The sequence below is a fragment of the Haematobia irritans genome, chromosome 1, assembly GCF_050003625.1.
Source record: "Haematobia irritans isolate KBUSLIRL chromosome 1, ASM5000362v1, whole genome shotgun sequence".
In the NCBI taxonomy this organism is placed as follows: Eukaryota; Metazoa; Arthropoda; class Insecta; order Diptera; family Muscidae; genus Haematobia; species Haematobia irritans.
Genome location: NC_134397.1, coordinates 43,743,697 through 43,769,601, shown reverse-complemented (window position 1 = coordinate 43,769,601; position 25,905 = coordinate 43,743,697). Strand labels below are relative to the sequence as shown.

The window sequence follows — 25,905 nt, the reverse complement described above, 5'->3', positions numbered from 1 at the left end:
CCACTGGGCTATGTAGCTGTTGTAGTCACCAATAGACAATTATCGTTATAAGTTACATTTATATAGCATAGTTTGCCGCGCCCACAAGCCCATGCAAACATAACATTATTTAACAGAAACATACATTTGTTGGTCGCGTGGAGCAGTGGTTAGCATACGTTCCGATTTCTTTTAGCGAAACAAGAAAAAAATTGTGTCCATAATGCCAAAATGATAAACAAAACACATGTCCACACATACATAAAATGCTGCTCTCAAGGCGAAAACACATGCTTTTTTTCAAATGTCTATTCTCTTGGCTCCGAATACTCATTCTAATATTCAAATTAAATAATATTTAGACTTAAGAATATCAAATTTTTTGCCTTATCATAAAACAGTTTTCCGAAACAACATACAAGCGTTTTCACAGAAATTGCTCTCTTTTCATTCTCCCGCTGTGTTATGTTGATATCTTTCGTCCATCTCTTTTCTTTCTCTATACTCTCTCTCTCTCTGCAGCTCTCTGAATAAAATATCACAACATATATATGTTTACTCGAAATTTGTAAATTTATATATGTTTACATTCACACATAATATATTCTAACATATTAACATATGTGTCCCAAACAATTAGTGTTAGTTTAGGAACATTACATGTTTGCACTTAAATATATTGTGTTTAAAAATTGTGCTGAAACACATTTTGTTTATATCAGAACATATGAAAAACATATTTTTCTAACAGTGCATGTATATTCAAATTTATATGAATAAATAAATTTGATGAATTTGAGATGGTACCAAAAATTTTGGTCTACATGATGGTAAAGTCGGCTCCGCCCAACTGGACCAATTTTTGTACAACGATCTGCTAGAGATGGTTTAGAGTATAATTTACTTTATATTCACCTCAATGTGAATTCAAAGCAATTTCATGTCACACTTACACCTCTATGCCAGACCCCATTATTACACACAAAAAATGTTTTTTTCTGATTCAATCACGAAATTAATTGATCCAATTAATTTTTTAATTGAAATATCTTCAATCATAGAAATGATAGTATCAATTAAAAAATTAATTCATAACCAATTAAAAAATTAATTGATACTATTAATTTTTGTTTCCATTAAGAAATTATTGAATCAATTAAATTTTTAATTGACTTTATTAAACTCAATTAATACTTTAATTTGAAAAAATTTCGTGAAATATTTTTTCTGTGTAATAGAATTTTGTTCCAATATTATCGGGAGAAAACAAAAGTTTATCTATTACCAGGAACACAATATGCAAAAACTGACCAATTTTCTGTAGAAATTCATGTTGCAGAGCTAATAAATAAATGAAAGAATTGAATTTAATCCATGTCATTGATCGACTATATCGAAAAAAATACGACTATAGCTTATCATTCACCAAGATTGGCAGATTGGCTTTATCAGAATGTTGTTTCATTAATATTGACGGTAGTTTTTATATAAATTGGATTGTTTTATGGAGAGAGAATCAGTTATTTTTCGTCTGGCAACATTAAAATAATGTTTAGCTTGAGTTTATTTTTTAATATCGCTATTGCGATTAATTCTATTTACTTAGTATCGGGTAGTCCTTTCGCAAAGGATTTAATCGAAGAGGTAAGATAGAGTTTGCTTTCTTGTTTTTCGTTTTCTAAACGAAATTTAAGAAAAACAAAGCGATAATGCATTCTTACTTATCGTGGCTATACGTGGTTGCTCGAGTAAGTACTTCGGGGGTAAATATTTGGCAGAAATAAAAAAATTCATGATCTCAGTTAACAACTTGAAACTGTTAGTTTGGTATGACAATTTTTTTCTATTTTGCAACACTAAAAATTACGAAAATCGTTTTTTTATATTTTTTTAATTCAAAAAAAAAAAATGAAAAGTCGATTATTTTCAATTTTAAATAAGTTAAAATTTTGAAAATGTCGAGTTTTTGATTCTCAATACAGTTTCTACGTCAGACCGTCGATTATAGGCCGCATAGTCCAGGTAGCAGAGATGGTCTGTATCAAACTTTTTTAGGTTTGCGACTGTCGCAAAGTTGTAAACGTCGTAAACGTCACATACGCGTCGTAAATGTAGAAAAAGTAACAAAAGTCGCAAACTGAAAATACTTTAGTCGCGTCAGCTAGGCAGCGATTTCGATGATATCCAAGACGATGTTATGTGCGAAGAAGTTTCAATTCTTAGGAATGTTCACAATTTTCGGTTTTAGTCCCCACATTTTCCCTATTGCCTTTTGCACGAGTATAGGGTAACCGTTAATTTTCTCGTCCTTTCTTAGCTTTAAGTTCAGTCTCCTGTCCAATATAACCCCAAGGTATTTTGCACACTCACCAACGGGAATTTCGATACCACCTAAGAAAATAGGCTTGACCATGGGAAAACTTTCACAAATTTCTGCAGAAACTCACAGCGAATGCTGTCAAATTAAATTAAAAAATGTTCAGGATTTCTTCTATTCAAAATTTGGTTTTCGACAGTAGGTTTACGACTTTTGCGACATACGTATTATACCGTCGCAAATGTATGACGCAAAAGTCACACTTTGTGACAGGCCAACCATGCCTGTTAGTAGCACCAAGTACTTATCGGATTACCCCTAGAAGTCCGAATCTAGTTTTATTGCAATGTAATAGGAATTTATCAAAAATTTTCATTTTGAGTTTAACTTTTTGTATTTTTGAATAAATCAATATGATTGATTTTTTTGTTTGGTTAATTTTCAGATACATATTGGAAATTTAGACCAATTAGTGGATATTGGAGATGATTTGGTTTCAGTGTAAGTAATAAATCTCATTCTCATTAATTTCAAGCTTCAATCACGAAATCACCAATCAATTACAAATTAATGGCATAATATGAAACTAACGTTTTAATTGAATAATTGAAATTTTAATAGATTTTTTGATAAAATCTATTTTGTATATATAAATATGTATTTTTGAAAAATCATATAAATTAAATTGAACCAATTAAACTTTTATTGGAATTGGAAAATTTGCAAACGCCAAAAAAATTAAATTAATTATATAACAGATTTTTTTTCGGATTTTATTGCATGAATAATTCAATTTGAATAAATATTTAAATGGGGTTTTAATAGAATTTCGTTCGTGAGGAATATTGACTGAGCAATTAATTCACCTTAGGTTAGGTTATGTGGCAGCCCGATGTATCAGGCTCACTTAGACTATTCAGTCCATTGTGATACCACAGTGGTGAACTTCTCTCTTATCACTGAGTGCTGCCCGATTCCATGTTAAGCTCAATGACAAGGGACCTCCTTTTTATAGCCGAGTCCGAATGGCGTTCCACAGCTTCTCTAAGTGTTTTAACTGGAGCCACTTAGAGAAGCTTTGAAACCCTCAGAAATGTCACCATTATTACTGAGGTGGGATAATCCACCGCTGAAAAACTTTTTGGTGTTCGAACCCACGACCTTGTGTATGCAAGGCGAGCATGCTAACCATTGCACCACGGTGGCTCACTAATTCACCTTAGTTTCATTGATTGACGTTGCGGTGATTGATATAATGCATGCACAGAAAATTGTAATATTATTTAGCTTCAATGGCAAGATTAATTAATTAATAATGTTCAATTAAAATGATAATATCAATCATTAATATCAATAAAATAAAATCATCAAATATCAAATAAATTTTTTTAAAGTAATTTATGTGATTGATTGTTTGAATTAAGAGTTTCATTAATTAGGTCACCAATTAATTAAACTCTTAGTTCTATGTATGTTAATCATGAGATTTATATATAATTTGTTTTTATTAGTATTATTATTAGTATTATTATTATTATTATTATTATTATTATTATTATTATTATTATTATTATTATTATTATTATTATTATTATTATTATTATTATTATTATTATTATTATTATTATTATTATTATTATTATTATTATTATTATTATTATTATTATTATTATTATTATTATTATTATTATTATTATTATTATTATTATTATTATTATTATTATTATTATTATTATTATTATTATTATTATTATTATTATTATTATTATTATTATTATTATTATTATTATTATTATTATTATTATTATTATTATTATTATTATTATTATTATTATTATTATTATTATTATTATTATTATTATTATTATTATTATTATTATTATTATTATTATTATTATTATTATTATTATTATTATTATTATTATTATTATTATTATTATTATTATTATTATTTTTTTTTTTTAATTGAAACCTTTATAATATTTTTTAAATAATTATTCGTTCATTTTAGGACTCCAGCTAATGACAGTAGTGTCAATGGTAAGAATTCAACGGATATGCTATTTTTGATTTCTGAAGAAGTTAATAATAACTTTTCTTTACAGAGGTGCCTTTCTTCGATATTCGATATGATGCATTGCCCAGTCATTGGTGAGTAAGAAATTCTATAGATTTCAATCCAAAGGCTTCAACGACTTCCAGTCCTACCCTCCTACAAGGGAAAAATAATATTTTCGCTCGGAAAGGAAATTTAAGATGGCCACAATTGCTTTTCTATATCCATGGGCAGTGTTGCTAGTATTGGGGATTATTTCCCCAAAATGGGTATTTTTTCACTGAATAGGGAAAAAATGTTTGAGTTGGGGAATTGGGCCCAATGAAAATTAGACCCAAAACCAAAATGAAATAGAACCCCAAAAAATTCTATGGAAAACAGCAACATCAAATTTTGATTTTTTTTTGAGTAACTTCATTTTATTTTTGGGGCCCGTTTGCATTATGAAAATAAACCCCAATATTTCAAATTCAATTTCAATTTTCAATTGCAGTCTATTTTAGCATTCTGTTTGGAACAATGGTGGAAATTATAACCATTTTTGTTCTTCTGAATAACATCGCGTCAGATTTGTTTTTTGGGTTTAAGACTCTCTCCTATGGGATAACGCGATACCGAAGAGATTCGACTTGAGTACTTTTATACTTTTTCCCATCAGTTAGGGTTCATTTTCAAACGGTCTTTTAAATCTAAAGAGAAAATGAGCTGTAATTTTACTTTTGGGGCCGATTTTCATGTTCAAGTTACATTTTGGGCTCATATTCATTACGAAACATCGCTCAATCGATGTGTGGTTCTACATCATTTGAACTTTGGGGCTTATTTTCTTGGGTACCATTTACATACCGCCGGGGATTTCAATTGGAATTAAAAAATAGGAATTTTGTTGATTGTTATCAAAGGCAGGTTTTTTTAAGTCGCATGAACTCCGGCCTTCAACTGAAATTGCTAAAAACAGTTGCATTTATAACAAAAATCGGTTATAAGTGCGATTAATATGAAGTATTATTAACAAGGACAAATTTCTTTAAAATAAAAAAAAACATTTCAATTCGATCAAAGTGCAAAATTATACCTATAAAATTGTTTTTCATTAAATTTTTAACATGAAGCTTTGAAATTTGCGACTCTTCACTAAAATCTTATGTCTTTGAAATAAGCCAAAAAAAGTAACGTAAAAATTGTTTTTGACTTTAAATTAACTGAGATATTGAATGTTTTATTTAAAGACTTTTGCGTCTTTGATTTTTTTGTTTGTTTTTAAATTAACAATACATTTCTTACTTTTAAGTAACTTTTAGAATTGGAATTTTGAACTTACACTGAAAAACAATATACGTGATATTATAGATTACATAACCTAAATTTTAGGATGCGTAATTTACAACTTATTAAGTACAAATTTCATTAAAATAGTAAAATTTTAATTGTAATAAAGTTTATAATCTTTATTAAAAAAATATTAAATTTAAATTTCCAAAATTTGTGTCCTTCCGCTATAGTACGACTATAGTCTATGAACTAAGGCAAAATTTCCTTAAAGTAAAGTAACACATTTTTGATTCAAAGAAATCCTCCTCAAGTTAACTGAAATATTGAATCTTTAGATTTAAGATAAAAACCCTTCAAATATAGGCTAAGACTTATTTCGAGGGTTTAGCATTTTTGGTTTAAAGTGGAATTTGTAGGAGAATAGCTTTATTAATATTCCGTGAAAAAAGAATGAATATTCGATAAATGAGATTTGTATTCTAATTTAAATTTTATTGATCCTAGATTTAAAGCCAGATAGGTCGCCAGAAATGTCTTTATATTAAAGAAGTCGCATTTTTGGCTCGGAATCAATACCAAAATCCTTAACGGAAGGTCAAAATCCAATGGATCCAAGTAAACTTTTTTACTTTTTTACATTGGAACATGAAAAAATTTATTAATATTGTTACGTTTTTATATTTAGGCGTTTTTAATTACCCGACAATTAAAACACAGTTCTTTTAAATAACGACAATCTACAATTTATTTACTATGGCTTCACACTTTACAATTCGTTCACACTGAAGTTATTCGTTTGACGCTTTAATTAAGACTGACTCGTTAGCAGCATGCGAGCGCTTTTATATATGACGGTGTGGCAATACGGGAACATTCTGGTAGCACCACAATATTCTGGCAACGCCAGAACATTCTTAGACAATGCTAGAAGGATCTACGACCATTAAGTTATTCGTCTGGTGGCTGCCAAACACATACACACTCACATAGATATATGCTCGCATTACTACAACAACAATGACAATAGACAATGAGATGAGAATGCAGAATAACAAAGCAAAGGGGTTGCTATTCTATGAGAGAGTAAGAACTAACATTTCGGTAAGCAAACAAAAGAACATAAAAGAAATTCAGGATAATACTAGAAAATGAATAGATGATTCCAACAAGTGATAGCGAAGTTTTATCGTTACAATTTGAAATTTTAAATTAACGGAAACTAATTTAAATAAACTTATATCTATAATTATCAAATTCGTAACAATATATCACATCCTAATTTTAAAGTATTATGGAGCCTAGATATCTCCTAATTTTTTAATATTAAATTAGCAGCACTTTTGGCTTGGAATCAATGCCAAAATCCTTAAATTATAAAAAAAAGTTTGCAATTAAAAAAGGAAATTAGCATATAAATCTCATTTATTGTAAATTAACTCAAAGTAATAATTAAAATATGTATCTTTAATGAATTAATATAGCTTATACGTTAGATATCCTATTCAATGGGCCATGGAACGTATGAATAATATTATTGGGCCCATGAATTAATAAAACTTATACGTTAGTTATCCTATTCAATGGTCCATGGAACGTATGAATACTATTATTACAATTGTACATTGCTATATAATGGGTGAATTGCATGGACCGGGTTAAATAGATAGCGAATTTTCGTTTACTTTTTGTGATACATCAATAAAGCTATTTACGTGCAAATAAATATCAATTTAAAATCTAATTATAACATTTAATTCAAGTAAAAATATTTCTTAATTAAAAAAAAAAAAAAAACTTTGGTTTAAAGATCTAAAATTTTCAAAATAAATCTTAGTCTATATTTCTTGATTTTGCAATATATCATTATATTCTTTCACACAGCTCAACGGTAAATTCTTCCATTCCGAAAAACTGCGCTGAGGCCACAGCCTGTACCAAACGTAGTGGTTACTACAAAATCAAGCTGCCAGCATTTAGTAATGATTCCTTCCTTGTGGAATGTGACGTACATACAGATGGTGGAGATTGGACGGTAATACAAAGACGTCTTGATGGTTCGGAAAGTTTCTTTCGAACGTGGTCACAATATAAAAATGGATTTGGAGAAATTGAAGGAGAATATTTTATTGGTTTAGATAAACTGCATGCCTTGACCAATTTTGATGGCCGCCAAGAATTAATTGTTCTTTTAGAGAGAAATGATTTGCTTACCTATTATGCTAAATATAGTTCATTTTCAATTGGTAATGATACGGAAAGATTTATTTTGAAAAGAGTTGGAAGATATACTGGAAATGCTGGTGACTCTTTGCAACCGCATGTTGGTAATCGATTTTCAACAATGGATCAAGATAATGGTAGTGCTGTTCCCAATATGGCTATAACTTTTTCCAGTGCTTGGTGGTATAATAATGCTCGTTCTAGGTAAGTCTTTGTGGTATATGATAATAACAATCAATAGGATATTCTGAAAAAAGGAAATTCCCATAAGAAAACTTGTTTAAGGATAAATAAACTAAGAATAAAATCAGTAAAACAAAAGAGACATTTCAAATATTTATATTTAATCAATTAATATAACGTATACGTTAAATGTCCCAATCAATGGACCGTGGAACGTATGAATAATATTATTGGAATGGCATAATATTAAAATGCAATATAAGAGATGAATTGAAAAGACCACAACCTGACAAATAGAAAGCGGTGCTACTCAGAAAAAAATATCATCAACATATATATACAATAAAAAGTTGAAAACGTAAACTATAAAAAAATTAACTGATACAATTAACTTTTTGATTAAATTAGAAATAATGTCAGTTAAGATTTTTTTGGGAAATAATTAGTATCTTATAATACATACTAGAATCATTAAATCTTGGCTCAGATTCAAAGAAAAATCCAACTATAATTATTGTCGGAAAGTTCATAAAAAATATTTTTGAAAAATTAGAAGAAAATTATTTCATCTAAAGGTAAAATAATTATTAATAATTAAACAATAATACAATAAATAATAGATTAAGTCGTAAACAAAAAAATAATTGAAAGAGAAGAAATCGATTAATTTTTAAATCAAGAACATTTTTAATTTCCAATTAATTGTGTGATTGATATTGATTTCGTGATTGTAGCAGTTTCATATAAGAAATTAATTGGATTAATTAATTTTCGTGCTTGAATCAGAAAAATGATTTTTAGTTAATCCTAACCTTCCCAATGATACATATTGGAGTAATATTTCATCCGTAGTTAATAACTTATAAAATATTTTTATTTAACTAATTAACATAACGTATACGTTAGATATCCGATTCAATAGACCAATAAACGGTATTCGCATTATTTCTCTTGAAGTCCACACAAAAAAATCTGATTCAATCACGAAATTAATTGATCCAATTAATTATACCCTGCGCCACACTGTGGAACAGGGTATTATAAGTTAGTGCATTTGTTTGTAACACCCAGAAGGAGACGAGATAGACACATGGTGTCTTTGGCAATAATGCTCAGGGTGGGTCCCTGAGTCGATATAACCATGTCCGTCTGTCCGTCCGTGCGTCTGTCTGTGAACACATTTTTGTGATCAAAGTCTAGGTCGCAATTTAAGTCCAATCGCCTTCAAATTTGGCACATGTTCCTAATTTTGGTCAGAATAGAACCCTATTGATTTTGGAAGAAATCGGTTCAGATTTAGATATAGCTCCCATATATATCTTTCGCCCGATATGCACTAATATGGACCCAGCAGCCAGAGTTTTATACCGATTTACTTTAAATTTTGTACAAACATAACACTTAGTCGTATAGTCAAGTGCGCAAAATTTGATTGAAATCGGTTCAGATTTAGATATAGCTCCCATATATATCTTTCGCCCGATATGGACTTATATGGCCCCAGCAGCCAGATTTTTGGCTGAATTTGGTTGAAATTTTGCACTAGGAGTACAATTAGTAGTATAGTCAAGTGTGCAAAATTTTATTGAAATCGGTTCAAATTTAGATATAACTCCCATATATATCTTTCGCCCGATATGGACTAATATGGTCCTAAAAGCCAGGGTTTTGGCCCAATTTGGTTGAAATTTTGCACAGGAAGTATATTTAGCATTGTAGCTATGCGTGCTAAATTTGGTTGAAATCGATTCAGATTTAGATATAGCTCCCATATGGATATGGACTTATATGGCCCCAGAAGCCAGATTTTTGGCCGAATTTGGTTGAAATTTTGCACAAGGAGTACAATTAGTAGTATAGTCAAGTGTTTTTGAAATCGGTTCAGATTTAGATATAGCTCCCATATATATATTTCGCCCGATATGGACTAATATGGTCCTAAAAGCCAGAGTTTTATCCCGATTAGCTTGAAATTTTGCACAAGGAGTACAATTGGTAGTATAGTCATGTGTGCCAAATTTGATTGAAATCGGTTCAGATTTAGATATAGCTTCCATATATATTTTTCGCCCGGTATGGACTTATATGGCCCCAGAAGCCAGAGTTTTGGCCCAATTTGGTTGAAATTTTGCACTAGGAGTACAATTAGTAATATAGTTATGTGTGCCAAATGTGATTGAAGTCGGTTCAGATTTAGATATAGCTCCCATATATATGTTTTTCTGATTTCGAAAAAAATGGTCAAAATACCAATACCAAGTCTATCAAATTCTGTCCAGATCGAGTGATATTTAAATGTATGTATTTGGGACAAACCTTTATATATAGCCCCCAACACATTTGACGGATGTGATATGGTATCGAAAATTTAGATCTACAAAGTGGTGCAGGGTATAATGTAGTCTTTAGACTTTAGACTTTCCTTACTTGTTTTTTAATTGAAATGTCTTCAATCACAGAAATAATAGTATCAATTAAAAAGTTAATTCAAAGTCTATTAACAAATGAATTGATCCAATTAAAAATTAATTGATGCTAATAATATTTTGGGATTATTTTTGTTTCAATTAAAAAATTTGTTGAATCATTTTAATTGAATATTTTTTAAAACTCAATTAAGACTTTAATTGGAAACATGTTCGAGATATTTTTTTTTTCTGTGCATGGCACAAAACTTTTGCTTAAAAGAGAAACATAGGCTTACATTTCTTGTTGGCTTGTAAATAATAGAATAAACTGTCAATAAAAAATATATCGGTGTTTTTAGTTTGGCAGATATACCAGACTTTAGTAACACTTCGTGCCAGCAAACCTGTATATAAAAAATTACACAATTTTTTATTTAAAAATATAATATCAGAAATATATGAAGGAATTATTGTTTATATTGGTATTAACATTGCGTATACGTTAGGTTTCCCCCTCTAGGGACCATGTGACGTATGAATGATATTAATAAAAATCTGATAAAACATTATATAAATTGATTGCAATTTTCTTGTAAAATTAATTCATTTTGTTTTTCTTTTATTTTCCATATTATTCCAGCGATCTTAATTCTCAATTTGGTAAAACGGACAACACAGGCATTTTTTGGAATGGGACTTATCTAGCTGGAAAATATATAAAGACTGTAAAAATGATGATTCGTCGGTTTAGAGTTTAGTCATAGGACTCTATTGTTTTTTTTTTTTTTTTGTAATAATGTATTTATAATTAAAAACATAAACCTTAATACATCAAATATGCATATATTGACTACAAAAAGGGTCAAATAATATATTCATATTTCTAATCAATCTAATTAATCATGAAACATAATAGTAATTAAAAAATAGTATTTATTAATTAAAATAAAAAAATAACGTTAATATAAGTTCTATTGAGAATTTGAATCAAATATTAATATCTAAAAATTTTAGTTTGTGAACAGAAAAGATAGCCACATTTTAATCGCCTAGAAATCAAACAGAAATCGACTTTAGGTCTGGGAAGCATTCCAAAGGTTCAAGACAAGAAGGAGTCATTTAGCTAACCATTACATATGTTGTTGCAGCTATCGTTTCCTTTTTTGGCAAAGCTAATAGTATATTATAACGATTTATGATCACGGTTGCCACAGTTCGTAGAATTCTTCCAAAAATGGTAGATTCTTTACTATTTGGTATATTGGTAAAATTCTTGATGTTTTCGTAGATTTTGCAAACTGTCCTTCTCCAACTTAGTGTTACATCACAAAGTTTCTATAGAAATATAATTCCGACAAAATTTTCTATAGAAATAAAAATTTGACCAAATTTTTTAAAGAAAACAAAAAAATTAAATTTTGCAAAATAATATTTTTTGTTGGTAGATTTTTGGTAAAATTTTCTTAAAAATTTGGTAGATTATTTCTGGCCTAAGTGACAACCGAGCAAGATGCAAAACACAAACATTTTGTTCACTTTGAGGTGCTTGTGATGGCCACCAATTTGGCGGCTTGTAAAGAATTGAATGGGCTCTCAATGAAACAAATAACATATAGCTGTTACTTTTGGCAGATATACCATACCTTAGTAACACTTCGTGTTAACTATCCTGTATGTAAATAAATTCACATTTTAAACCTTAAAATAATATTAGAAATATATTAAGGAATTATTAAAATGCTTAATATTAGATTAATTAGTATTACGTATACGTTACGTTTCCCTATATAAAGACCATATGACGTATGAGTGACATTAATAAAATTCCGAGAATGTATTTTGTTTTTACAAATTTATTGGAGTTCAGTTATTGGAATCATTTGAATTTTTAATAGTGTATTTACAACAGTGTTGCCAGAAGTAGGGGAAACACCCTACATATAGGTTGTTTTCTAATATTCAGCGTCGTGTAGGGATGTAGTGGCACAATGTAGCGACTTATTAACTCAACACAATTTTTAATCATTTTTTCCTCCATTTTGTTTTTTTTTTTTTGAGGAAATTAGAAGCCGGCAAGGCTTGATCAAATATTTCTATAGAAAATTTTGTCAAAAATGTATTTCTATAGAAAATTTTCTCAACATTTTATTTCTATAGAACATTTTCTTAAAATTTTATTTCTATAGAAAATTTTCTCAAAACTTTATTTCTTTAGAAAATTTTCTCAAAACTTTATATCTATAGAAAATTTTGTCAAAATTGTATTTCTATAGAAAATTTTGTCAAAATTGTATTTCTATAGAACATTTTCTCAAAATTTTATATCTACGAGAATAGAAAATGTTCTCAAAACTTTATATCTATAGAAAATTTTCTCAAAATTTTATATCTGTAGAAAATTTTGTCAAAATATTATTTCTATAGAAAATTTTGCTAAAGTTTTATTTCTATAGAAAATTTTCTCAAAATTTTATATCTATATAAAATTTTCTCAATTTGCTTTTTTATAGAAAATTTTCTCAAAATTTTTTTTTATAGAAAATTTTCTCAAAATTTTGTTTCTATAGAAAATTTTCTCAAAATTGTATTTCTATAGAAAATTTTCTCAACATTTTATTTCTATAGAAAATTTTCTCAAAATTTTATTTCTATAGAAAATTTTGCCCAAACTTTATTTTTTTAGAAAATTTTCTCAAAACTTTATATCTATAGAAAATTTTGTCAAAATTGTATTTCTATAGAAAATTTTCTCAACATTATATTTCTATAAAAAATTTTCTCAAAATTGTATTTCTATAGAAAATTTTGTCAAAATTTTATTTCTTTAGAAAATTTTCTCAAAATTTTATATCTACGAGTATAGAAAATGTTCTCAAAACTTTATGTCTATAGAAAATTTTCTCAAAATTTTATATCTGTAGAAAATTTTGTCAAAATATTATTTCTATAGAAAATTTTGTAAAATTTTCTCAAAATTTTATATCTATAGAAAATTTTCTCAATTTGTTTTTTTATAGAAAATTTTCTAAAAATTTTATTTCTATAGAAAATTTTGTCAAAATTGTATTTCTATAGAAAATTTTCTCAAAATTTTATTTCTATAGAAAATTTTCTCAAAATTGTATTTCTATTGAAAATTTTCTCAAAATTTTATATCTATAGAAAATTTTCTAAAAATTGTATTTCTATTGAAAATTTTCTCAAAATTTTATATCCATAGACAATTTTCTCAAAATTCTATATCTATAGAAAATTTTCTAAAAATTTTATATCTATAGAAAATTATGTCTAAATTTTATTTCTATAGAAAATTTTCTGAAAATTTTATTTCTATAGAAAATTTTGTTAAAATTTTATTTCTATAGAAAATTTTCTCAAAATTTTTTATCTATAGAAAATTTTTTCAAAATTTTATTTCTATAGAAAATTTTATCAAAGTTTTATTTCTACAGAAAATTTTTTTAAAATTTTATTTCTATAGAAAATTTTGTCAAAATTATAGTTCTATACAAAATTTTGTCAAAATTGTATTTTTATAGAAAATTTTCTAAAAATTTTATTTTTAAACAAAATTTTCTCAAAATTGTTTATCTATTGAAAATTTTGTCTAAATTTTGTTTTTATAGAAAATTTCCTTAAAATTTTATATCTATAGAAAATTTTCTCAAAATTTTATTTCTATAGACAATTTTCTCAAAATTGTATTTCTATAGAAACTTTTCTCAAAATTTTATATCTATAGAAAATTTTCTCAAAATTTTATTTCTATAGAAAATTTTCTCAAAATTTCATATCTATAGATAATGTTGTCAAAATTTTATTTCTATAGAAAATTTTCTTAAAATTTTATTTCTATAGAAAATGTTGTCAAAATATTTTTAAAATTTTATATCTATAGAAAATTTTCTCAAAATTTTATATCTATAGAAAATTTTCTAAAAATTATATATCTATAGAAAATTTTCTGAAAATTTTATTTCTATAGAAAATGTTGTCAAAATTTTATTTCTATAGAAAATTTTGTCAAAATTTTATTTCTATAGAAAATTTTGTCAAAATTGTATTTCTATAGAAAATTTTCTCAAAATTTTATTTCAATAGATAATTATCTTAAAATTTTATTTCTATAGAAAATTTTCTATAAATTTTATTTCTATAGAAAATGTTCTCAAAATTTTATTTCTAGAGAACATTTTCTCAAAATTTTATTTCTAGAGAACATTTTCTCAAAATTTTATTTCTAGAGAACATTTTCTCAAAATTTTATTTCTATAGAAAATTTTGTTAAAATTTTATTTCTATAGAAAATTTTCTCCAAATTTTATATCCATAGAAAATTTCTCAATTTGTTTTTTTTTTTATTGAAAATTTTCTCATTATTTTATTTCTATAGAAAATTTTCTCAAATTTTTTTTCTATAGAAAATTTTTTTAAAATTTTATTTCTATAGAAAATTTTCTCAAAATTTTATATCTATAGAAAATTTTGTCTAAATTTTATTTTTATAGAAAATTTTCTTAAAATTTTATATCTATAGAAAATTTTCTCAAAATTTTATTTCTATAGAAAATGTTGTCAAAATTGTGATTTTATAAAAAATTTTCTCAAAATGCTATATCTATAGAAAATGTTCTCAAAACTTTATATCTATAGAACATTTTCTCAAAATTTTATTTCTATAGAAAATTTACTTAAAATTTTATTTCTATAGAAAATTTTCTTAAAATTTTATTTTTATAGAAAATTTTGTCAAAATTTTTTTCCTATAGAAAATTTTCCATAGATTTTTTTTTCTATAGAAAATTTTCTCAAAATTGTGTATCTATAGAAAATTTTGTCTAAATTTTATTTTTATAGAAAATTTTCTTAAAATTTTATATCTATAGAAAATTTTCTCAAAATTTTATTTATATAGACAATTTTTTCAATATTGTATTTCTACAGAAACTTTTCTCAAAATTTTATATCTTTAGAAAATTTTGTCAATTTTTTTTTCTATAGAAAAGTTTCTTAAAATTTTATTTCTATAGAAAATTTTGTCAAAAATTTTCTCAGAAAATTTTATTTCCATAGAATTTTTTTTTTTAATTTTATATCTATAGAACATTTTCTCAAAATTTTATTTCTATAGAAAATTTTGTCAAAATTTTACTTCTATAGACAATTTTGTTAAAATTTTATTTCTACAGAAAATTTTCTGAAAATTTTATTTCCATAGAAATTTTTTTTAAAATTTTATTTCTATAGAAAATTTTCTTAAAATTTTATTTCTATAGAAAATTTTCTCAAAAATTTGTCAAAATTGTATTTCTATGGAAAATTTTCTCAATTTTCCTAGAAATTTTAATTTCTATAGAAATTTTTTCAATTTTTTTAGGAACTTTATCTAAAATTTTATTTTTATATAAAATTTTCCAAAATTTTATTACTATAGAGATATGATCTACCAAAACATCAAGAATTCTACCAAACAGAAAAAAATCTACTATTTTTGGTAGAATTCTACCAACTGTGGTGGTAATAGAAATTTATATTAACATAATATATATGTTTTAAAATAATAAAGTGCATAGAACCATATTTGTTTTGCAAATTTTGTTTTGTTAAATTTAACGAAAAATATTGTAGAGGAAATTGTGGGGAAAATTTTTTGGGAATGTAGGGATCTTTTTTTGTCCTTGTATTGCATTAAAAAAATAACCAATTAAAAAAATTATATTCAATTATATTTTTAATCTGTAAAAATATTAAATAAATACTTATTTGAAAATAATGAACATTTGAACAATGAATTTCACAAACGTTTGAATCAAATCTTAAATTTAAATATATAAACATTTTAGTTTGGGAATTGAAAATGGGATCACATTTTAATCGCCCAAGTAGTTAAACAGCAATGTTGAGTTTTAAGCCCGGCTTGCACTGAACATTTTAGTATCTACGACGTCTTATCATCATTTGAACATATTTCAATGAGACCGTATGACCCATCCAGGTTCTCCAATTGATCCCTTTGCCATGGGTATTATCACCATAATGACCATTCAAATGGCTTGGGAAGAAAAGAAATTGTACTTTAAATGTTCTACAATATTTTGCAACATCGTCTCTAGAGCTTACCTCCAATGACATCCATTATACCACCAAGCTCCCATATAGGCTTCAGCACAGTTTTTTGTACTTGTTCTATCATTATCCTGATCTTTAGTTGAAAATTTACAACCCACATGTAGCTGCAATGAATCACCAGCTGTCCCGGAATATTTTCCAATTCTCTTCAAGTCATATTTATCACACTCAGCTCCAATGGCAAATGAACTATATTTGGCACTTGCGTTTGTCACTTTATTACCATTGGTCTCATTGTAATGTTCCATAAGAATTAAAAGCTCTTGACTACCCAAAAAATTGGTTAAAGCATAAAGTTTTTCCAGACCAATAAAGAATTCTCCTTCGATCATTCCAAAGCCAACTTTATAATCATCCCAAGGCCTGTAGAAATCAATGGAACCATCTTGACGACGTTGTATTATCGTCCAGCCACCACCATCTGTATGGGCATCACATTCCACAAGAAATGAGGCATTACTAAATTTTTCGATTTTAATGTAATAATAACCGCTACGTTTTGTACATGCTGTAGCTTCGGCACAATTCGAAGGGATTCCATGTGCTTGACTGGGCAAGTGTAGGGGATTTGGATTAGGAAATGAAATGGAAAAAGGCGTAAAAGAAGAAACTTTATTTTCCATATATTCCATAAAAGAGCATTAATTATGATTTTGATCATCAAAGTTATCATATTGACCATTGTTTCTGATTCAATCACGAAATTTATCGATCCAATTAATTTTTTATTTAAAATGTTTTCAATGACAAAAATGATGGTATCAATCACAGTTTTAATTAGGCATACAAAATATTAAAAATTAATTGATTTGATTTGAAAATTTTTTAATTAATTCAATTAAAATTTTAATAGATGATGATTGCAAAAAGAACGATTAATTTTTTAAAAAAATTAAAAAAAAAAAAATATATAAAAATTTCAAATCAGTTTTTTAATTGATTCAATTAATTATTTACAGTTCACTTACACTTCAATCCAATTTTCAATTAAGTTTTTAATTAAATCAGTTAAACAATTAAAATAAAAATCACTGCATAATTTTGCTCATATTAGTAAAATTTAATCGCTTATTTTCACTTACCATTTATCAGGGAATGAATCAATACGTTCATCAAAAATACCAGAATCTGTAATAATGATACAAATATATTAAACAATTTATAATCGAAATTTAAATAAAATCAAATATATTTTGACTTTTAAAAATATTTTTAAAAAATAAAATTTTGAAAATTAAAACCAATTATTTTATAAATTTTTTTTTAATTATTTATTAAAATCAAATTAAATTTATAAAATGTAGAAAATTATTAAAATTTAATTAGAACTTAAAAAAGCCAGTTTTGATTTGAAAAAAGATTAAAAGATTATTTTGTTTAATTTAAAAATAGTTTGCTTTCCTTGTTTGTGTTGAAAAAAGATTAAAAATTATTATTTTAAATTTAAAAATAGTTTGCTTTCCTTGAAGGAAATTTTACCTTATTATAAAAAAAATATGAGTTTAACGGAGGCAAGTAAATTTCATAGATTCGTATCCTAAATTTAATGATTTTTTTTTAACGATTATAAAATTTCTTTAATTAAAATTTCATTATTTTAAATTAAAATTATTAACAAATATCAAAAAAGTTGTGAAAAAAATGAAATTTTGAAAAGTAAAACAAATTATTTTATACTTTTTTTAAATATTTATTAAAATTAAATAAAATTTATAAAAATTAAAAAATTATTAGAATTAAATTAAAAAAGTCAGTTTTGATTTGAGAAAGATTAAATTTAATGAATTTTTTTAAACAATTATAAAATTTCTTTCTCATTATTTTAAATTAAAACATTGTGAAAAAATGAAATTTTGAAAAGTAAAACAAATTATTTTATACATTTTTTTTAATTATTTATTAAAATTAAATTAAAACTTCAAAAAGTCAGTTTTGATTTGAAAAAAAAAAATTAAAAGATTTTTTTTGTTTAATTTAAAAATATTGAAAAATATTGAAAAAAGATTAAAAATTATTTTTTTTTTAATTTAAATATAGTTTGCTTTGCTTGAAGGAAATGTTACCTTATTTCAAAAAAGTTCGCGTTTAACGGAGACAAGTAAATTTCATAACAAAAAAAATATTAAAATTAAATTAAATTTTGAAAAAATCAGTTATGTGTTGAAAAAAGATTAAAATTTATTTTTTTAAATTTAAAAATAGTTTGCTTTCCTTGAAGGAAATTTTACCTTATTTCAATTATTTATTATTATTTCAACCGTCGAACGGAACGGACGTGTTTTTTAATAGCGGATAAAATCATCGTAATAAGTACCTACTACGAATTTCAAGTGTGGTGGGATATTAGGCCACCATGCAGAGAAATTCAAAGACATCCACTGGGTTGCTAACTTCAGGGCCCAGTGGACGGGTATCGACTGGAGTTATAAATTTGGGCAATGACCAAGAGTTAGGCCCAATTAGTCGACCTGTAGACGGGTCGACAGGTGGCGACAATTTGACAAGTCGGACCTTTTCCAAGGTAACGGCATCAAAAGGAGGTAATCCCTCACGAAAGAGATTCAAAGAACGCAGAAATGCTTTGTTTATCCTAAAGAAATTAGGATCAGTCGACCCAAGCACGTTGTCGGCTAAACAAAGCGATTCCTTAAAATGGGCTCAAGGAATTCTTGAGGCTGGAAAAAGGGAACGATCACCGGATGAGCTGCCATCCTCCAAAAGGGATCAACGATCGTTTGCCTCAGTTGCTAAAGACAGCCTTGTGATGGCTATCATAAATAAAGGAGCATTGGACGGTATGGTTCCAAAGCAAAAATGGGGGGAAATTGAGAATGGTTTGTCTGGCGTCTACTCACAGGTGCTGGAAAAGTTTCCCGGCCCGGATCCTCGACACCAAGAGGCTGGTTGGTATCAAGGACGATTTAAGCTAGTCGCATTTGAGGACCAGAGGTCTATAGAATGTTTTAAAGCTGCTATGATACTAATTGGTGAAGTTTGGGAAGGAGCTGCTCTAGAGTTAGTCGAGAAGAAAGACATACCGGCAGACCAAGAGCACATGCGTGGATACCTGCAAACCCTCCTGACCCTGAATCTATTTTAAATAGACTGAAACAATGCAATCCAGATCTTCCAACAGCTGATTGGAAGGTTGGCCGTTTGGATGAAGTGGATGGGCCAAGACGGCATGCAGTGTTTATATTGAACACTCAGTCTTTGCCACATCTAGCAAAGTCCCAGGGCCGTGTATATTATGGCTTTCATTATATCCAAATGAAGGTGTATAAAAACGATCAGCTAAAGGATTCAGAAATGGACAAGCCTCTGTATGAATCAGAAGTAAGCGGATCCTCTTGCGAAGTCGAGGGGGATACCAAGACATTTGAAGACATGGATAGATACCGTATGCGTGAGGAGGCTTCTACTGCCTCAGAACTCACCAAAGTTGAACCTATGGTTATTGCGAGAGTCACCGATATCTCTGAAGAGGACATTCTTGATGACTCGATTGAAGCGGCTGATGTGACGGTTGTTGAAAATCTCGATGGTCCTACGGATCCTCCAGATAAATCTTCATCATTGTAAGGCTGCATGTGCTGCCTTAAAAGTTCTCCTGATGAAAGGGGACATAGATATAGTTCTTATTCAAGAACCATATGTTTATAAAAACAAAATATGTGAATTAAGTACTCCGGGGTTCAAACTATTGCAGTATACTGGTAATGATGTAAATCGAGCCTGTATAATTGCTAAAAACGAGCTCAACTTGTTTCTGCTTCCTTCAATGTGTAATACAGACACTGTCGTTGCAAGTTTAGAAATAGCCAAATGCAAATATTGGGTATCTTCGGTCTACATGGGACATGACAGGGAGATGCCTCCATATGCCGTTAAGACCTGAGTGGAGGAGTCACTGAAAACAAAGACGAAACTCATTATGGGATGCGATGCGAATGCACATCATAGTATATGGGGAAGTAGTGATACTAATGCAAGGGGAGAGTCGCTAATAGAGTTTATTTTGCGTACTAATCTGGTAGTTTGTAACAAGGGAGATGTCCCAACCTTTGTCACTAAAAACAGGCAAGAGGTTTTGGACGTCACCTTGGCCTCGCAAGAACTGAATGAAATGATATCTGAGTGGCAGGTTTTAAGTGAACACAGCTTCTCAGATCATCGCTACATCAGTTTCAAATTTGATGTTCATATCACCAAGATCATATTTCCGCCAAATGTTAGGAAAGCTGACTGGAATAGGTATAGGGAATCGTTCAATATGATGATACCGGAAATAACAGAGACAAATATGAGAAATGTGCAAGATATCGAACACGCAGTGGAGCGGATTACTAAGGCCTTCAACATCTCACTGAAAGCTGCATGCCCTAGAGGAAAGCCAAGGGGGAAACATCGACCACCATGGTGGTCTACGGAATTAAGTAATATGAGGAAATCCTGCAGGAAGCTCTTTAACAAGGCAAAGTCCACCAGAGCCCCTGAGGACTGGGACGCTTACAAGAAGAATCTGAGAGGATACAAGCGAGAACTAAGAAAGGCTCAGCATAACTCTTGGAATGATTACTACAGCAGTATTGAGAATACGTCCGAGGCTTCCAGACTACGGAAGGTTCTAGCATCCACCAACTCCGCTCCAGGTTTTATTAAAACATCGGAGGGCAATTGGACAACGTCCAGTGAGGAGACGCTGGAGGTACTATTGGACACACATTTTCCTGGAAATCAGACGGTTGAACCATGTACTGGGGGTGCCACAGTTGCTCAGCGGTCGTTTCCTGTCGAGGAAATTGTATCGGAAACTAGAATAAGATGGGCGCTAAATAGCTTTGGACCATTCAAACCCCCTGGATCTGATGGAATTACTCCGGCGGAGTTACAAGCTGTAACTGACAAAATTATTCCCTGGTTGTCGGTGATATATAAAGGATGTATCAACTTATCATATATCCCAGGAAAGTGGAGGGAAACAAAAGTCGTTTTCATACGTAAAGCGGGAAAAGCCTCTCACTCGAGGGCGAAGGATTTCCGACCAATCAGCTTATCCTCATTCCTACTTAAGACTCTGGAGAGGATGATAGATATTTATCTTAGAACTAGCATCGATTCAAGTTTGTTCTCGAAACGACAGCATGCATACTCGAAGGGCAGGTCTACTGAGACCGCACTACATGAACTAATCAGCTTTATTGAAAGCTATGTCAAAGAATACACAATCGTGGCGTTTCTAGACATCGAAGGGGCGTTCAATAATGTCCATCCGAGCTCGATATTAAATGGACTCACAACTCTGAATGTTGATCCATGTATACTCAGGCTGTTAGACGAACTGCTAATGAAGAGACGTATTTCAGCCACACTAGGACAAGCAAACATACAAAAGTATGTGAACAGAGGCACTCCCCAAGGAGGAGTTCTATCACCTCTTCTTTGGAATGTTGCTATAAATAGCCTTCTGGTTACTCTAGAAAAAGAAAGGATAAAAGTGGTGGCATACGCAGATGATGTAGCTCTGGCAGTCAGGGGAAAATTCCCATCCACAATCAGAGATATTATTCAGAGGGCCCTCCGGATGACTGAACAATGGGCGAAAGACAATGGTCTTGGGGTAAATCCTGCAAAGACAGAATTAGTCATGTACTGCAAAGATCGCAAAACTCCCACGGTTAGGCCTATTTCCTTAGGGGGTATTGAAATTCCCTTTGGTGATTGTGCAAAATACCTTGGCGGTATTTTGGACAGGAAGCTGAACTTTAAGCTTAATATTGAAGAAAGAGCGAGGAAGGCAACTGTAGCTTTGTACTCGTGCAAAAAGGCAATAGGAAAAAAGTGGGGACTAAAACCAAAAATTGTGCATTGGCTATACACGGCAGTGGTTAGACATATAATGCTATATGGTGTTGTAGTCTGGTGGCCGGCACTTCAGAAACCGACTGGTTTAGATAAAGTTCAGCGTATGGCGTGTTTGTGTATTTCAGGCGCATTCAGTAAGACAGGAACAAATTCCCTTAATGTCATGCTGCATCTATTGCCTTTAGACATTTTGGCCAAACAGTCAGCTGCAACAACGGCTGTGCGGTTGCGCGAACTATCGCTGTGGTCGGAAAAAGGTTACGGTCACAGTTCTGTCCTCAAAATAATGTCAGATGTGCCTAACGTAGTGGATTACACTTTGGCGAGTCCACTTTTCGACAAAAAGTTTGAGACTCTAATCCCCAACAGTGAGGCGTGGTGCACACAGACCCCGGGGAATAAAGAATATATAGATTTCTACACTGATGGCTCCAAATTGGATGGACAAGTGGGTTTCGGAGTATATTCTAATGATCTAGAACTTCAAATAGCGAAAAGATTACCTAATCACTGTAGTGTTTTTCAGGCTGAAATATTAGCAATAAGAGAGGTGGCGAATTGGCTGAGAAGTAATGTTCCAAAAAATGTGGGCATTAATATATACTCAGACAGTCAACCTGCAATAAAATCCTTGGACTCTGTGTTCCTCAACTCGAAAACGGCCATCGATTGCCGCAAATTTCTCAATGAGATGGCTGAACAGTACAATATTCACCTAATATGGGTGCCTGGCCATAGGAACATACCGGGGAACTGCGAAGCGGATGAGTTGGCAAGGCTAGGGACTACCTTACATATTCCAGGGGAACTAGAATTTGTTGGTATGCCCCTAGCTACCTGCAAGCTCATGCTGCGTGAGAAGGCTGTTATGATGGCAAATGTTCGATGGGAGAATTGCAAGGGTTGTAACGACACCAAGCAAATATGGCCCCATTTCAACTTAAACCGCACACTAGATATGCTAATGTTCTCGAGACGTCAGATATCACTCCTGATATCTGCTATAACGGGTCGCTGCCTGATAGGAGATTTTGCAAAAACTATTGGCGCGAAGTATAATGACTATTGTATGAGCTGTCATGATGCGGAGGAAAAAGAATCAATTAAACACCTCTTGTGTGAGTGTCCTGCATTTTGTGTAAAGCGCAAGCAACTTTTAGGAGCATATAGCTTCAGATTACTGGCGGATCTGGAAAATGTTAACTTAAGCAGTCTGCTAATATTTTTGGAACAGTCTGGTTGGTTCAACAAAGAAAAATAATCAAGAAGGTTCAGCGGTTAAAACTAGAAGTGCCCATATGTAATAGGTACTTTTAGTTAATGTGGTATCACAATGGACTGAATAGTCTAAGTGAGCCTGAATCTTAATCGGGCTGCCATTTTAACCTAACCTAACCTAACCTAACCTAACCTACCTTATTTCAAAAAATACGCGTTTAACGGAGACAAGTAAATTTCATAAATTCGTGTCCTAAATTTAACGAATTTTGTTTAACGATTATAAAATTTCTTTTAATTAAAATTTCATTATTTTAAATTAAAATTGTTAACAAATATCAAAAACATTTTGAAAAGTAAAACAAATTAGTTTATACCTTTTTTTTAAATTATTTAATAAAACTAAATTAAATTTATTATAATTAAAAAAATTATTAAAATTAAATTAAAACTTAAAAATTCAGTTTTGATTTGAAAAAAAGATTAAAAGATTATTTTGTTTAATTTAAAAAAAAAGTTTGCTTTCCTTGAAGGAAATTTTTGTTAAAATTAAATTAAATTTATTAAAATTAAAAAAAATATTAAAATTAAATTACAATTTGAAAAAATCAGTTTTGTGTTGAAAACAGATTAAAAATTATTTTTTTTTAATTTAAAAATAGTTTGGTTTCCTTGACGGAAATTTTACCTTATTTCAAAAAAAAAAATACGCGTTTAACGGAGACAAATAAATTTCATAGATTCGTGTCGAATTTTTTTAAACGATTATAAAATAATAAAACTAAATTGAAACCAAATATTTTTCAGCATCACTTGAACGATGGACATTTTGTCTGCGTGGCCGAAATTATTTTTTCCCATACTCAGTATATATTTCATACACTAAAAATAATATATTGACCTAATATGAAAGATTATGCAGCCTAAATTTTAGAACTCGAAATTTACGCAATGTTAAGGACAAATTTCTTAAATTTCTTTAAATAAATTTTAATTACAATAAAGTTTATAACCTTTGCATCAGAATTTTTTTCATTAAATTTAGGACACAAATTTACGCTTTTCTGTTAAAGTCGTAGGTCTTTGAAGGAAAGGCAAAATTTCCTTAAAGCAAAGAAAAACATTTTTAATTTAAAGAAATCGTCTTTAAATCATGTGATATATTGGATCTTTAGATTTACTTATTACTACTTATTTTAAGGATTTGCAAATTTGTTTTAAAGTTTTTTTTTATTACGAAAACTCAATGAATGAAATCTGCATCCTAATTTTAATTTTTCTTTATCTTTAATTTAAAGCCAGAAAGGTCCTTAAAAACTTGTTATTTTAAAGATGGCGCATCTTTGGCTCAGAATCAAAACCAAAACTTTTTTTTAAGTGTATATGACTGTTCAATGATACATACCTTTATAATCCATTTCATTTCTCAACAAGCTGAAATAAGATATTTTTTTTTGTATTACTAAAATTCAAATAGGGTCTATTCTTTTCGTTGTTCGCTTACTTTAAATTCGAATTTTCAATGGAATTTTTCATTTCATCCAAATAGCTGATTAATTTTTGACGTTCTATCATCTCTTCCAAAACATTAATAGATGTGCCGTTCTGCAAATTATTGAACATCAAATTAAACCCATAATTTTTAAAAAAGGATGGGAACATACCTGTATTATTTGTTCCAACAAATTACCATGGGTAAATCCATACAACCAACCACCGTAGATGATCAAGACGAAGGTTAAAGAGGATGCTTTCATCATTATCCACAAAAATTAATGAGATTTTCACAACTCAATCGCGAAATGCCAACTAAATTGAATTTAGAATTATGCTTTTCAATTTATAATTCTTTGGCTTCATGATCAGCACTAGAGGGCAATAAAAAAATGCAAATTGTGGTTGTTGGTAATTTGATAAGGCATTCCTCGGAAACGAAATATTATCAAACCCGACTTAATGTGCTTCCCCCAAAATTGTTTCCACAGAGTAGCAGTGACGTACAATAAGATAAATATAAAAAAAAGATTTTGAATAAAAAAAATGAAACTGAAGTAAGGTATATTTTATGACCCCATACACAGAAAAATATGCCGTATTTTTTGTCAATAACACTATTTATAAAAAAATTGGATAATTTAATTAGTGTTTTAATCAGGAGGGCTACCATTTTTCTGTGACAGCGTACAGTTGGTAGAATTCTACCAAAACTGGTAGATTTTTTACTGTTTGGTAGATTGGTAGAATTCTTGATAGTTTGC

At 29.0% G+C, this 25,905-nt stretch overlaps 2 protein-coding genes across 3 annotated transcripts; one reads left to right on the top strand and one right to left on the bottom strand.

The window, feature by feature from the left end:
* The first annotated feature begins 1,494 nt into the window (after positions 1–1,494).
* On the top strand, positions 1,495–12,272 carry LOC142220801 (angiopoietin-related protein 1-like). The gene is made up of 6 exons (XM_075290154.1): positions 1,495–1,623; positions 2,742–2,797; positions 4,308–4,336; positions 4,402–4,447; positions 7,506–8,048; positions 11,076–12,272. Exons 1-6 carry the CDS (start codon positions 1,528–1,530, stop codon positions 11,191–11,193), a joined length of 888 nt encoding a protein of 295 aa, XP_075146269.1. The 5' UTR covers positions 1,495–1,527; the 3' UTR covers positions 11,194–12,272.
* On the bottom strand, positions 7,977–25,455 carry LOC142220800 (fibrinogen C domain-containing protein 1-like). 2 transcript variants are annotated; one of them, XM_075290153.1, is made up of 6 exons: positions 25,312–25,455; positions 25,152–25,252; positions 25,053–25,081; positions 17,647–17,692; positions 16,556–17,113; positions 7,977–8,091 (listed from the first exon to the last, which is right to left on the bottom strand). In XM_075290153.1, the coding sequence occupies exons 1-6, from the start codon at positions 25,405–25,407 to the stop codon at positions 8,079–8,081; spliced, it is 843 nt and encodes a 280-aa protein (XP_075146268.1). In that variant the 5' UTR covers positions 25,408–25,455; the 3' UTR covers positions 7,977–8,078. The 2 variants fall into 2 exon arrangements, with proteins under 2 accessions (XP_075146268.1, XP_075146267.1); XM_075290152.1 differs by lacking the exon at positions 7,977–8,091 and adding an exon at positions 16,140–16,487.
* Positions 25,456–25,905: the final 450 nt, after the last annotated feature.

What these genes read in the sequence shown, in the direction of transcription:
- LOC142220800 (XM_075290152.1), bottom strand. Translation starts at nt 25,407, where the DNA reads ATGATGAAAGCATCCTCTTTAACCTTCGTCTTGATCATCTACGGTGGT. An exon ending in TGTTGGAACAAATAATACAG is followed by an intron (nt 25,253 to 25,311) that starts GTATGTTCCCAT and finishes AATAATTTGCAG; the next exon opens with AACGGCACATCTATTAATGT. An exon ending in TATAATGGATGTCATTGGAG is followed by an intron (nt 16,488 to 16,555) that starts GTAAGCTCTAGA and finishes TTTCTTCCCAAG; the next exon opens with CCATTTGAATGGTCATTATG.
- LOC142220801 (XM_075290154.1), top strand. Translation starts at nt 1,528, where the DNA reads ATGTTTAGCTTGAGTTTATTTTTTAATATCGCTATTGCGATTAATTCT. An exon ending in CAAAGGATTTAATCGAAGAG is followed by an intron (nt 1,624 to 2,741) that starts GTAAGATAGAGT and finishes GTTAATTTTCAG; the next exon opens with ATACATATTGGAAATTTAGA. An exon ending in TATAATAATGCTCGTTCTAG is followed by an intron (nt 8,049 to 11,075) that starts GTAAGTCTTTGT and finishes ATATTATTCCAG; the next exon opens with CGATCTTAATTCTCAATTTG.